The 14,624-nt window shown below is 43.5% G+C and overlaps 1 protein-coding gene across 2 annotated transcripts in view; it reads left to right on the top strand.

Moving 5' to 3' along the window:
* Positions 1-14,624, top strand: part of NRG1 (neuregulin 1) — a 229,031-nt gene that overhangs the window by 32,475 nt on the left and 181,932 nt on the right. For both annotated transcript variants that reach the window (XM_034774156.1, XM_034774155.1), the window contains exon 2: positions 7,691-7,868. In XM_034774156.1, coding sequence (XP_034630047.1) covers positions 7,691-7,868 — 178 coding nt within the window. The remainder of the gene's footprint in view (positions 1-7,690; positions 7,869-14,624) is intronic.

Raw genomic sequence — 14,624 nt, 5'->3', positions numbered from 1 at the left:
ATGACACAGTTAGGAATCAGATTTTCAGCAGAGGTGGAGTGAAGGTACAGATGTTGGCATTGTTCCACAGGGGATGATAGACAACACAGAGAGATGACGTGGGAGGAAAATGTAGACGTATGTTTTAGACATTCCCTCTTTTATGCCTTTCTTCTTTCTGACTCCGCTTCTCTTCCTGTCCTCTTTCTTCCTGTTAGTATCTAGTACTAGGCCATTGCTCTCAGCCTTGCTAACTGCTGATTGGACTGAGCATTCTTGCAAGCTGGAGCTAAATTTGGTCTCAACCCCCTCCATGCACCTGATTTCTGTGTCACTCTGGGGCAGCCAACTGGAAATACTGTAGCAGAGTCATTTCCATTGGGCCAAACTTTTCAAATTTAGGATCCTAAAGTTAGCTCTCCTTAATCAAAGTAGCTTGATTTTTTTAAAAGCTGTTGAAACTGCAACTCCCAGTGAAGTTAGTAGAATTTCAGAGGGGTAGCCGTGTTAGGCTGTGTCAGCAAAAACAATGAGGAGCCCTTGTGGAGTTGAGACTTCAGCAAGAACCTGCAGAACTGTAATTAATTTGCAAACTTGACACCATCAAATTAGGCCTGAATAAAGGACTGGGAGTGGCTGGGTCACTACAAAACGTAATTTTCCCTTTGTTGATACTCACACCTTCTTGTCAACTGTTGGGAATGGGCCACATCCACCCTGATTGAATTGACTTCGTTAGCACTATAAAAAGTAATTTTCCCTCTGTTGATAGTCATCCCTTCTTGTCAACTGTTGGGAATGGGCCACATCCACCCTAATTGAATTGGCTTCGTTAGCACTGACCTCTCAGTTGGTAAGGCAACTCCCATCTTTTCATGTGCTGTATGTTTATACCTACCTACTTTTTTTCACTCCATGCATCTGATGAAGTGGGTTCTAGCCCACGAGAGCTTATGCCCAAATAAATTGGTTAGTCTCTAAGGTGCCACAAGGACTCCTGGTTGTTCTTTAGTAGGATTTGTGCTGCTCAGCACTTCTCAACATCAGGCCATTTTTATTTAGATACTTAAATATGGATTTAGGAGGCTCCTTTTAGGCTCCTAGGTTTGCAAAATCAGCCTTAAACGCTTTTTATTGACTTAAATGTGAATAATAGCCCCGGATTGTTTATTCTGATATTAACTGCATTTATTTTCTGCTGTCCCCGCGTTTTCCACCTGCAGTGTCAGATTTTTGTATTGACAATGTGTAACGGCATCGTGAAAATTGATCAGGGAAGCAGGAGATTTTGGCAACAGGGTAGGAGTCAGCGGAGGCATTTGGTAGCTGATGAGATTGGGGTGAAGGGATAAACTGCATGTTTGTGCAGAAATAATCAGCAGCGAGTTAATTAAGGGTGCTGACATTTAAATTGTAATCTGTAGGTTAGGCTCTCTCCCTCCCTCACTCACTCATTTTCATTACATCTGAATTCAGCTTGCTCTCTCTACAGCATTCTCTTGCCCTGCAGTGCAGAAATCTGGTGACTAAGCTTACAAGCTGATGCCCTGTGTGGCTGCATTACCTTGTTGAGGCTACCCAAGGGACACTGTCAGCCTTTTCATGATGAGCCTGATTCTGCTTTCAGCCACACAGGTTTGGCCTGAACTTCGTTCCGTGACTTTGGTGGAGTTACCCTCCCTTTACCCGCTGTAATAGAGAGGAAGGAGCTTTCCCCGTGTATGCAGCGTTTTTAGTTTTGCTTTATTATTGTTTTCAGAAAGTGAACATAGATGCTCGGATTAATGTTCTGCTTTCACTTTCTGGTTCCTCACTGTGACACCGTCTTGCACTTGCTGCTGGGAAATGTTAATTGACTTTATCTCCATGCTTTAGATAAGATGATTAATACCTCTCCGAAAGTCATTTCAAGGAAAGAGCTACAACTTCAGTGACTGCTTTCGGAGGGGATTATTGTACTTAGAAAGGAAAGAATAGGAAGGGGGCACTAATCCAAGTTCAAAGAGCAGCTCCACTTTTCTAGGTAAACATCCATGCCGAATGGGTGACATGCCATATATTCATGTTGAAAATTTCACCAAAAAATAAACCAAGCTGTTTAACGAGAGCTCTTGACACTGCTGGGTGGCACCGCTGCTTTGAAAGTTTCAGCTGAAATGCTAGTGATGTCGCATCTACAGGTCAAACTTTTGCAGAAATGTCCTTGTGGCTTCACTAAGACACATGGCATTTGGAGAGTTTTAGTTGTACTTGTCGCGTGCATCACTTGCTTATCTCCTGTTTACAATGTCAAGGTTAGGTAGGGCTGACTTCTGTTGGTTTCTTGGCTTTGGTACCTAGACTGACAGACAGCTCAGGTCTAATAACTACTTATTGGTTTGCCTGTTTCCTTTTTGTTTGTCTTTGCGAATGAAAGTGCACAGTAATATCAAGTCACAGAATCTGAAACATAGAGGGCCAGATTTTCCAAAGAGCTCAGTGCCGATGTAGTCAGTTCTGTACTCCGGAGGGTTTGGCAACGCAGGGTTATGTCCTATCATCACTCTCAGTGTTTGGTTGTGTAGATAATCTGCATGGAGCCTCAATACGTTGAAATGGAGTGGCCAGATTTTAAAAAGTGCTCAGCTCCCAGCACCTCCCTTCGGGCATTGTAGTAGCACTTTGGAAAATCTGGCCTGTAGTTTATAAACCTGAGTTGGTTGTAATCTTGTAGGCGAGACGTACATGGCGCGGAGGGAATTTGGGAAGTAGATGTATTCTGTCTTAAGTGACTGTCTCTCTTTCCTTGAGCATAACTTATTTGTATTATTTGTATTATTGAATTGCCTAGTCATGGACCCCATTTGCTAGGTCCTGTACAAACACAGAACAAAAAACCCATGGTCCATGTCCCAAGTTTCTCATAATATAAGACAAGAGACAACAGATGGATACAGACGGGGAATACAAGGAAACAATGAGACAATATTGGTTAGCATGGTAGGCTGTGGTCTCTGCACACCAGCAGCCCGGAGAACCGATAGCGGTTACCCCTGTGGCTTCCATTTACTAACATAACTGTCAATCACAATTTTTCACACCAAATAATACACATGTGTGATGGCAAGCATGTCTAATACATTCCTGTGTTCACGCTCTTAAAAGGTTTTGTACTGTTCTAGAAAGACTCCGTGGAATTTCAGCTGCAAGTGTGCTGCTGCGGGATGATATTTTGCAGGTTTGCTGTTTAATTTGTTCAGTGTGTTGAGGCTCCATGCAGATTAACTATACAATCAAACATTGAAGGTGATGAGAACTCAGCACTGCCAAACTCTCCCAAGTCCAGTAATGACAGATTGACTCAGGTTTTATGTTATCAACGTGGCTTTGCAGAGTAAATGTAGAAAAGTTTGTTCCTTGTCCTTAACAATATTATACACTGGGACTTTCAAAAGTAACGGCGCCCCCCAGAGAGAAACATTTACAAAAAAAACCCTGATAGTCAGTCTGCGTTAATAGAAGGTTTAACATCTCGTGCACTGCTGCTTGCTAAACTTTCTCAGAGCCCATTAGCAGTGCTGGGTCTTTCGCTGACACAAGGGCCTTTTGGCTCTATTTGTCAAGACTTCTCACAGCGTTATACCTCTCTCCTCATGATATCCCGTGTTGCTTTTTTGTGGGGGAGGGGTGAAGTTTGTCACGTCAGTGGAGGTCTGCAGGTCATAGAGAGTGATCCTTAGTGGGGAGTGTGGAAGGCTCAGGGTTAAATTTGGATGCCTTTCGGTGTGTTTATGTTGATGTTTAAAAATAAACCTCTAGTACAGGGGTAGGCAACCTATGGCATGCGTGCCAAAGGCGGCACGCGAGCTGATTTTCAATGGCACTCACACTGCCCGGGTCCTGGCCATTGGTCCAGGGGGCTCTGCATTTTAATTTAATTTTAAATGAAGTTTCTTAAACATTTTAAAAACCTTGTTTACGTTATATACAACAATAGTTTAGTTATATATTATAGACTTATAGAAAGAGACCTTCTAAAAACGTTAAAATGTATGACTGGCACGTGAAACCTTAAATTAGAGTGACTAAATGAAGACTCGGCACCCCACTTGCTGACCCCTGTCTAGTATTTCAATGAGTTTCTCAGCCAAAGAATGCTTGTAAAGTATATCCCAGTGCACCTTAATATGGGCGTTGCTTGGTTGGGGACTTTCCCATTGTTACTTTTAAATGTTTCTCTTTGTCTTTTTTTTTTTTTTTTAATGTCTGGCTTTGTTGTTATTTTTCTACTGGTGTCATGTGTACGACCACTTTTGTTGCGATACTGAAAGTCCTGGAAGAGCTCTGTCCAAAGTTTGATCCGCCTTAAATACTGGAGGGCTATACTTCTCAGTGTTAAATATATATGTTGTGCAAATCATTCTGCCACCAACAATTGTTTAACAGGCACTATTTTGTATTACTGACAGAAAAGATTTAAGGTCCTGGGCTCACATGCTCTGCCTCTGTTACAGCAAACTCCATCCTTACCATTTGGTCAATGTTTGTTGGTCACATCCGTGATGCTGGTTGGCATACACAGGAGCAAATGAAGCAGAGTCATGCTGCCCCCCCCCCATACATTAAAAACACTTTTTAATATATTTAACACCATTATAAATGCTGGAGGCAAAGCGGGTCTTGGGGTGGAGGCTGACAGCTCATGACCCCCATGTAATAACCTCACACTGACCCCCCTGAGGGGCCCCGACCCCCAATTTGAGAACCCCTGCATTAGTCCCTTATTTCTTACTGAGAACTTGACAGTTCAACCAATACAAAAACCTGGGACCCTATAATTGATTATGCTCCCCTGCTTAATATAACCCTGATACATGTTTTACAAGTATTCAGATAACTAGTTTAGGAAGGTTATGTAAATATTTTTACCTTTGACTGCTCACCTGCTCCATTATTGACAATATTGATGTGAAAATTTCACCTTCCCCATTTCACAGACAGCCTTATCTCTGATCCACAAAACTCAATGGCACATTTGTCAGCACACACGTCACTAATAGAGCTGGTGAAAAATGCTGATTATTTTTGTGAGAAATTTTAAAATTATTGTTATTTTTCAAAAATGTTCACAAAAACAATCCAGTTCTTCCATAACCTGGGCTTTTTTGTTTGTTTTAAGACACTTTTTTTTTTTTTTTGGAGGGTAGGTGGAAATTCAGTTTTCAGAAACTAAAAAGCTAAATACTTTTTTTGTTTTTTAAAAAAGTTTTCCGTTTCCATTTTTCACTGAAGATCCCGTGACAACAGCAACTGAAATGAAAATTTGCTGGGAAAATTTTGATCAAGACGTCATTTTACATGTCAAAGAAGTTAACAGAAAAATGTTGACCACTCCTAGTCCTATCTTTTACACTATGCACAGTTGGAGATATATTAGTAATACAGATCTTGAAAGACTTTGTAAAAATGTCTTGTGGGTCACCATTAAGATTGTATTAGTGCCTTCAGAATTTTGCCGGGGTACAGTAGCAAGCATAGGCATTCGTTGTCATCCCATCCCAAAACATGAGATACAAATGCCAAAAAGTAGCCAAGCTAATAAAAGCTCTAATCCTGGCCCTGCTTTCCATATTCCAGGGGAGTCAAAAGTGTTCCCATCACAGGATCACACTGGAAACTTGTCATGATCCGGGTGGAAGCACCTAATTTACATACTACAGAGAAGATTGCAGCTGCCTTCATTTGTCGGAATCAGGGGACAGCCATGTTGGTCCCTCATTTCCTTATTGAGCGTTATAGTTATACAACAAGCAAAGCAACAGTTCTCACCACTGGAAGGAACTTGAAAACTGATGCTAGTGCAAAAGGATATTGGTTCACTTAATGGATGCAGTTTCTCACCATAAGCACGTGGTGCTTGTGCTCTGAGATCTGCACTGTTTGTGAGTTCCTGATGCGGTTTGAGTGTCTGCTTCGACCTATACGGCCCTGAATGGTTTGAGATATAGCTGTAAAAGAGACCCCACTCTCCCAGTACCATACTGCTGTGGTCAGTGGAGGCACTGTAGCGGGGGGCACCTCAGTTTAAAAGACAGGGAGCTGCTAGCAGCGCATTCTCCATGACGAGACTGATGAGCGTCAGTGTAACCACTCCCTACAGCGATGGGTGGGGGTCTCCCATCACTGTCGCTAATCCACCTCCCCACGAGAGGCGGAAGAATTATTCCATCGACTTAATGCTATCTACACTGGGGGTTCGGTTGGTTTAATGGCGTTGCTCAGGGGTGTGGATTTTTCACATCCCTGAGCGACGTAGCTGGGTCAGCTTAACATTGTAGTGTAGACCTGGCCTGAGACTCTGGAATTCAGTTCCACTCCCTCAATCCAATATGGCCCTAATCTGCTGATCCCCAAGGTGTGCTTCAAAGCCTGCCTCTTTTCTATGGCCTTTGGGAAGAAGGGGCTCGTTTAGGTTGAGCTCAGTGTAATGTGGGTTGGAGTTATCGTCTGGAGTGAGTGTCTTCTCCCCACGGTGGTTTGGGAAGCTGCTGTGCTGATATTTGTTCTGTAAGCTGTCTGTCATGTCAGAGGTACCTGGAGCCTTTGGACAGGTAGTGTCTGATAGCCAAATAAATCACATGCTTTACACTTCGTATTCTGTTGCCTTCAGTGCAGCTCATGGAGATATGCGATTAAAAAACCCATGGCACTGAGCATCAGAGCCCAAGGCAGCAGACTCTGGCTCGCAGGGCTCTGGCTGCAGGACTATATCAAATTGCAGTGTAGACGTCTGGGCTTGGGCTGAAGCCTGGAGCTGGGGACCTTGCGACAGGGCTGGGTCTCAGAGCCCGGGCTCCAGCCTGAGCCCAAATATCTACATTGCAATTGTACAACCCTGCAGCCCAACCCCCCATGAGCGCAAGTCAGCTGACCAAGGCCAGTCACAGCCATGCCATTGGTCTCTTATTGCAGTGTAGACATACCCAAACCAGGGTCTGACTCAGGTTTGGCGTGTGGATGGAAGGGAAGCTTGGGCTTCATCAGTTTGATTTGGGTCAGGAAGCACTCAGGACTGAAGTCCTAGGACCCTGTTAAGGGGGTGGGTCAGAGCCTAAATCTTGCTGTGACTCAGATTCAAGACCTATCATTTTTCAGTGTGGACGCAGCTCAAGTCACGAATCAGAGTCAGAAGGTCTGCATAGAGCAGTATGGACGTGTTAGCATCTCTGTGAGACTCGGGTCTGGTAACTGTAAACCCAGGTTTACAATGTAGTATGGACACTCAAGCACAGGCTTGGAAACACCAACCCCGGGTCTCACAGATCTGGGCTCAGTGTACAGTGTAGACATACCCTACAGTTCCCAGCATGAAGTCTTGCTTCAAGAGGCCTAGCCTGCCACATAGATCACTACTCAACTGCAGGTCCCAGTATTCATGGGCTGCATCTCTGTATTGACTATGGGAGCTTCATTTTAGTTTTGCAAAGGTTGTGTTGTCTTGTGTCTGGGAAGTCGAAGAAGGGCCAAGTGTGTGTGTTTCCTTCCAGGGTAAACACACCAATATACCCATTCATATCGTCTCTTTTTCATACATTTTAAGTATAGTTCATGCAAATGAGAGATTTTTTGGTTTAGAAATCATTTAGTCTGGTTCTGTCTCTAAATTTTCTGGCTTGCCTAGGTCTACTTCAATTAGCATGGTTTTCACCAGTGCTTTCTTTTCTCTCTTTAGCTGGGCCTCCCAAATTGAAGGAACTGAAAAACCAGGAGTCCGCTGTGGGCCAGAAGCTAGTGCTCAGGTGTGAAGCCAATTCCGAATACCCCGCTCTCAGATTCAAATGGCTAAAGAATGGAAAAGAAATAACCAAAAAAAACAAACCAGAAAATGTCAAAATCTCCAAAAAACAAAAGTAAGTACCGTGATACATCTTGCAAACTGGGCTGGGGGGAGGAAGTGGAATTATTCACCCAAGCATTGGGAGTGTTAATGATCTCAGCATCCACAACTGAGTGCTGTGAAATAAGGAAAGAGAATTAATGGAAATAGGTTATCTCTTTATTTTCACTTATATATTGTTGTCAAGTAATAACAAAAATGGAATATCTCATAACGAATACTCCATTTTTTATTCTGATTGTTGTCTCTTATGGCAAAGTGGAGACATTTTTTTAAACTAATAAATCTTGGGTGCAGGCCATTGATAAAACATCATGTTCGTTGTTTGAAGTCCCAGATCTGGCTCCAGGAATAACCTTGAGGCTTGCATTGGAAGTTGCTAAGGCTAGGTCTACACTACCCGCCTGAATCGGCGGGTAGAAATCGACCTCTCGGGGATCGAATTATCGCGTCTCGTCGGGACGCGACAATCGAGCCCCGAATCGACGCGCTTACTCCACCAGCGGAGGTGGGAGTAAGTGCCGTCGACGGGAAGCCGCGGAGGTCGATTTTGCCGCCGTCCTCACAGTGGGGTAAGTCGGCTACAATACGTCGAATTCAGCTACGCTATTCGCGTAGCTGAATTTGTGTATCTTAAATCGACCCCCCGCCGTAGTGAAGACCTGCCCTTAGTGTCTCCTGCGTGGTTCTGAGAGGCTTCAGTTCCCACTGGCTTTACCGGGGCACTCCGAACTAGAGCTGTGTGGCTAACAGAGTTTTTCGGTTTCTTGTGAATTCTGAAAAATCAAAAGAAAAATGCATTTTGGATCAATCCAAAAAAGAAAAGTTTTTTGGTATTTTTGTTGAATTGAAAAGTCAAAAAGAATTGTTTTGGGTCGAACAAAACGTTTAGTTCAACCGAAAATGAAACACTTCATTTAGATATCTTTTTTTTTTAATATTCTGTAAATTTTAAAAAATAAAATCCAAGGAGATTTCTAAACAAAGTCATTTGGAATAAAAAAAAAATCGGATCATTTCATTTTTAAAAGGTCAACATGGAATGTTTTGATTTTTTTCATATTTTTTTTAGTACAACTGAAACAATTTGCCACAATTGACAGAATTTTGCAAAATGTTTCAGTTGATCCAAATCTGCATTTTTCACTGGGGGAAAAAAAAAAACGTTTTGGTTAAAAAAACATTTACCCCACTGCAGTGAGAACCTCATAAGATTGGGCCCTCATCTGAGAGCTGTCAGAAATTCATCCTCCTGATTGGAGGAAAATGTCCTTAGTGGGTGGCTGCTGAAGCGTGTGCAGCCCAAGCCCAAACATCTACACAGCAATTAAACAGCTCCTTAGCCCGAGCCCTGCAAGCCCAAGTCAGCTAGTACAGACCAGCCCTGGTGGCTAATTGCAGTGTAGACATACCCTGAGAGTCCTCACAGGTTAGCACTGGCAGCTCCTCTGCCCTGACATCACTCCCATTCTCTGTACCACAGGACTCTGTTTGTCTGCCGTCCTGTTCCATATGTACGTGAGGTGCTGTGGGTCAGAGTGTCTAGCTGAGATTCGGAGTGTGGTGTGTCCCCAACTGAAGGAATTTGTCATTCAGGATTGTAACTTGGGGAGAAAATGGGGTCTTGCTGTTGCTTAGGTTGCTCCCCCTCCAGGCCTGAGAAGAGAGAGGTATTGTTTTGGTGGAAGATCAGGAACATAGCCCTTGGCTCAGTTGAAATTCATGTTTAGATTGTATTGTACACATACTTAGGACAGGCACATATTAAAGCTAAGTAAATAAGTGGAAAAATAATACAGTGCAGGTGAATGCAGTAAAGATCAGAATTGTATTATGTGCAGATTGGATTAATGAAGGAACACAAGAAATCTCCCATACCAAGCTAAAATGAATTTAAATGGTTAATATTTCCCTATTTTTAGTGTTTTTATGATACAAGATAATTAAGCAGGCAAATATTTCTTATTCTTGGGCTGCTATATTGTTATACGGACAACCAATTTTAATAGTGGGGGAGGGATAGCTCAGTGGTTTGAGCATTGGCCTGCTAAACACAGGGTTGAGAGTTCAATTCTTGAGGGGGTCGTTTTGAGTTTCAGGGGCCAAAATCTATCTGGGGATGGGACTTGTTTGAGCAGAGGTTAGATTAGGTGAGCTCCTGAGGTCCCTTCCAACCCTGATATTCTATGAATATGGAATTTTTATAATAATGAAGTAGGGAAAATATGAACTAAAGTGTGGAGAGTCATCTAAGCTGACTAGAATTAATATCTGTTTTAAAGACAAATGGCTACTTAATGAGTGAGTTATATTGCTGCTGCAGAAGACACGCACTAGCATCATCAGGATTCAAGGCAGCCTGATGTTATTGGCTTCATCAATCCAGACAGTTCAGAAGAACACTTTCTACATATTAATAAAATCCCATTAAGGTTGAAAGTAGTGTCCAACCATCAAAAGTGACTTGTGTTAATTTCAGATTTTACACACCAACTCTTTGCTCATTATGTGACCGCATAATAGAAAGTGCAAAGTCATTTCAAGAAAGAAACTTTTTTTTTTTGAATTCCAACAAATTAGATGTAAACTTTTAAACAAAATGTAAAAATATCTGTTAGGCAGAATAAGTGGCCAACTACTGAAACACAAATGGAAGCAGGAGCTTTGCAGCTTCCTTTAAAATGACAGGGAAGGTCTGAGCAACAGATACCAAAACCAACCGACTTTGGTGTGGAGGAGACGAAATTGCAGTCTGTTATTTACTGGTGCAATATCCTGATGCATATTGTTAGCTAATGACATCCGCAGAAGTGTCACAGATGCAGTATTTTCTTAGCCTATTAGCTTGCTTGAATGGGTTTATGATCTGATGCTGATCTTGGGATAATCACAGGTAAATCCCATATTGACATTTTGAACACATTATTTCATCTAAAGTGGACTTCAGGAATACCCCTGATATGAGTGGTCTCTCTCCAAGCCTGCTTGAGAGCCAGTGGGCTGGCTGATACAAAAAACTAAATATTTCCTTTGTATCAGTCGACATACCAGGTAATGCCATTCAGAAAAGTCTGACACCAGTCCACGTCTTCTCGCCTGTTAGTAAAATATTCACTCAATTGCCCACTTCTAATGGCAACATTTCAGTTCTTCATATTCTTTCTGTGCATTTCAAATCTGTCTGGCACCTGTGTGTCCAATAATTTGCGCTTGCTGCTTCACCTGGCTGTTGATATTAGAAATGAAACCACCCACGAAATGCTGCATGCAAGTGCACCAGCAGTTTGGGCTGCCATATTAGCTTCATTTGAATATTTGCTTATGGATAGCTTTCTGGATGACAGACAAAGTGTCACATATCAGGGGGTAGCTGTGTTAGTCTGTATCTACAAAAACAACAAGGAGTCTGGTGGCACCTTAAAGACTAACAGATTTATTAGGGCATAAGCTTTCGTGAGTAAAAACCTCACTTCTTCGGATGCCGAAGTGTCACAGACTGGGATGTAGGCAGTTAGACCCAGTGGCTAGAACGGTGGTGGTCAGGCGTTAGTGGGCAGAGCCTGAGTCAAGCCAAGGGTCAGAGCCTGAGTGAGTAGCTAGGATGGTACATGGAAACAGAGATCTGGAACAAGGCAGGAGGACAGGGACAGGACAGGAAGGCAGGAGTCAGGAACAAGGCGGCAGTCAAAAAAGCAAACAGGATGTTAGGAGTCATTAAAAAAGGGATAGAGAATAAGACGGAGAATATCTTATTGCCCTTCTATAAATCGATGGTACGCCCACATCTTGAATACTGCGTACAGATGTGGTTTCCTCATCTCAAAAAAGATATATTGGCATTAGAAAAAGTTCAGAAAAGGGCAACTAAAATGATTATGGATTTGGAATGGGTCCCATATGAAGAGAGATTAAAGAAGCTAGAACTTTTCAGCTTGGAAAAGAGGAGACTAAGGGGGGATATGATAGAGGGCTATAAAATCATGAGTGGTGTGGAGAAAGTGAATAAGAAAAAGTTATTTACTTGTTCCCATAATATAAGAACTAGGAGCCACCAAATGAAATTAATGGGCAGCAGGTTTAAAACAAATAAAAGGAAGGTCTTCACACAGCGCATAGTCAACCTGTGGAATTCCTTGCCTGAGAAGGTTGTGAAGGCTAGGACTATAACAGCGTTTAAAAGAGAACTGGATAAATTCATAGAGGTTAAGTCCATTAATGGCTATTAGCCAGGACGGGTAAGGAATGGTGTCCCTAGCCTCTGTTTGTCAGAGGGTGGAGATGGATGGCAGGAGAGAGATCACTTGATCATTACCTGTTAGGTTCACTCCCTCTGGGGCCCCTGGCATTGGCCACTGTTGGCAGACAGGTCACTGGGCTGGATGGACCTTTGGTCTGACCCAGTCTGGCCGTTCTTATACTCTAAGGCAGGGCTCAGAAGTCAGATGAGAAGGCAGAGTCCAATACAGCAGCCAGCCAGGGCTTCCCCGAGTTGCTCAGACAGCTTCCTGTGCCTCCTTGTGGCTTAAAAAGTGAGCCTGAGCCAATTGGAGAGGCCGGACGTCTCCTCTACTATGGGTGGTGCCTTTGGTGAGCTAGAGTCCACCAGCCCATACTACCTGCTGGGACCAGCAAGCTGCTCGGTGGAGGCTGCTGTCTGAGCCCTGCCTTGGGGCCCCGAGGACCCAGCTTCGAGACACTCAGTCTCTGACACTGAGCACTCCTATAGTCTGGGCTTTGACTGCACTCTGGGTGGGGTTTTCTTCCTTGCATGCATGAAGATGAGCCCAGCCTTTTTTAGCTGCTTCTTCATTTAAAGTGATGAATGAGTTTGGGTGTGCACTCAGTTATTTGAACTGTAACATTAGCTAACAGTAATACCGATAATACCATTGATGCTGTGAATATTCAATTTCTTTCTCAGATTTTGAAACCATTGCTATGTATTTTGCACCTAAGAAAAATAACAAAACGCCAGGCTTGTTAGAATTCCACAACTAATGTGACTTATTTTCATCTCCTAACTTCCCTTTTCTATTCTAAAATTAAAAGTTTAGACCTCACTGTTTTTTCTAAGTTAAGATATCACTTAAACGTTATGAAGAATTACAACTGTGCAGAGCGGAGGGTTTGTTCCTCTGCCACAAGTGCTGCATAGATGGTTCTCATGGATCTGGATGGCTGAGAGAGAGAGAGAGGAAAGTAGACCCCTCAACGTGAAGCTGAAATGTGGGTGGGAGTCTAAAATATGAGAGACTGTTGAAACTGTGCTTTTTATTACTGTGCACTTGAATGTTGGTCTCCCATAAGACTATAACGCAAAGATGCAGTACTTTGCTTCTCCAGTTGCTTTTGGAAGAATTTTATCCCCATTTCATGGGATCAGAGGGAAGGTCCTCTCATGGATTAGCAACTGCTTTAAAAGACAGGAAATAAAGGGTAGGAATAAATGGTCAGTTTTCAGAAAGGAGAGAGAGAAATAGTGATGTCCCCCAGAGATCTGTACTAGGCCCCGTCCTATTCAACATATTCATAAATGATCTGGAAAAAGAGGTAAACAGCATGGTGTCAAAATTTGCAGACAATACAAATTTATTCAAGAGAGTTAAGTCCAAAGCTGACTGTGAGGACTTACAAAAGGATCTCACAAAACTGGGTGACTGGGCAACAAAATGGCAGATGAACCTGTACGTTGAGGAATGCAAAGTCATGCACATTGGAAAACAGAAGCTAACCTATACATACAAAATTATGGGGGATGGATTAGCTGTTACCACAGAAGAAAGAGATCTTGGAGTTATTTTGGATAGTTCTCTGAAAACATCCACTCAATGTGCAGCAGCAGTCAAAAAAGCGAACATTCGGAAAGGGATAAGACAGAAAATGTAATACCACAATGTAAATCCATGGTATGCCCCGCCTTGAATACTACATGCTGTTCTGATTGCCCCATCTGAAAAAAAGATCTATTAGAATTGGAAAAGGTACAGAGAAGGGCAACAAAAATGATTAAGGGTTTGGAACAGCTTCCGTATGAGGAGAGATTAAAAAGACGGGGACTTTTCAGCTTGGAAAAGAGACGACTAAGGAGGGGATATGATAGAAGTCTGTAAAATCATGAATGGTGTGGAGAAAGCGAATGAATAAGGAAGTATTCTTTGCTCCTTCACAATTAAATTAATATGCAACAGGTTTAAAACAACCAACATAACGCACGGTCAACCAGGGCTGGATTTAGGGGCAGGCGATCACGGCCGGCTCTAGGCACCAGCAAAGCAAGCAGTTGCTTGGGGTGGCAAATTTGCAGGGGCGCAAGAATCCAGCGTGAGAGCTGAGAACCAACAGGGGCCCTGGGAGCTGTAGTTCCTTGGTTAGCTCCCTGCCTATAGAGCCAGCCCTGGAGCAGGGAAAGAACTACATTTCCCAGCATTCCCTTGGCCGCAATTAACAGGAAAGGGAGGGGGAAGGAGTGTGGAACTGAAACTTCATGCTGCAGCTTGCTGTGAATGGTAGGGGCAGAGCCAGCTCTAGGTGTTTTGCCGCCCCCCACCTCCGCCCGCCCTGGGCTCCCCCCGCACCGCTGTGTTGCCCCAGCCCTGGACTCTCCCCCGCCCACACCCCCTGCTGCCCCAGCCCTGGGCTCTCCCCCCCACCTGCATCTCCTGCTGCCCCAGCTCTGGCCCCCACCTGCATCTCCTGCTGCCCCAGCCCTGGGCCCCACCTGCACCCCCTGCTGTCCTAGTCCTGGGCTCACCCCTCACCCACATCTCCT

This window comes from Trachemys scripta, chromosome 6 (genome assembly GCF_013100865.1).
Source record: "Trachemys scripta elegans isolate TJP31775 chromosome 6, CAS_Tse_1.0, whole genome shotgun sequence".
In the NCBI taxonomy this organism is placed as follows: Eukaryota; Metazoa; Chordata; order Testudines; family Emydidae; genus Trachemys; species Trachemys scripta.
The sequence above is the reverse complement of the archived record's forward strand: the minus strand, read 5'-3'. Positions and strand labels throughout refer to the sequence as shown.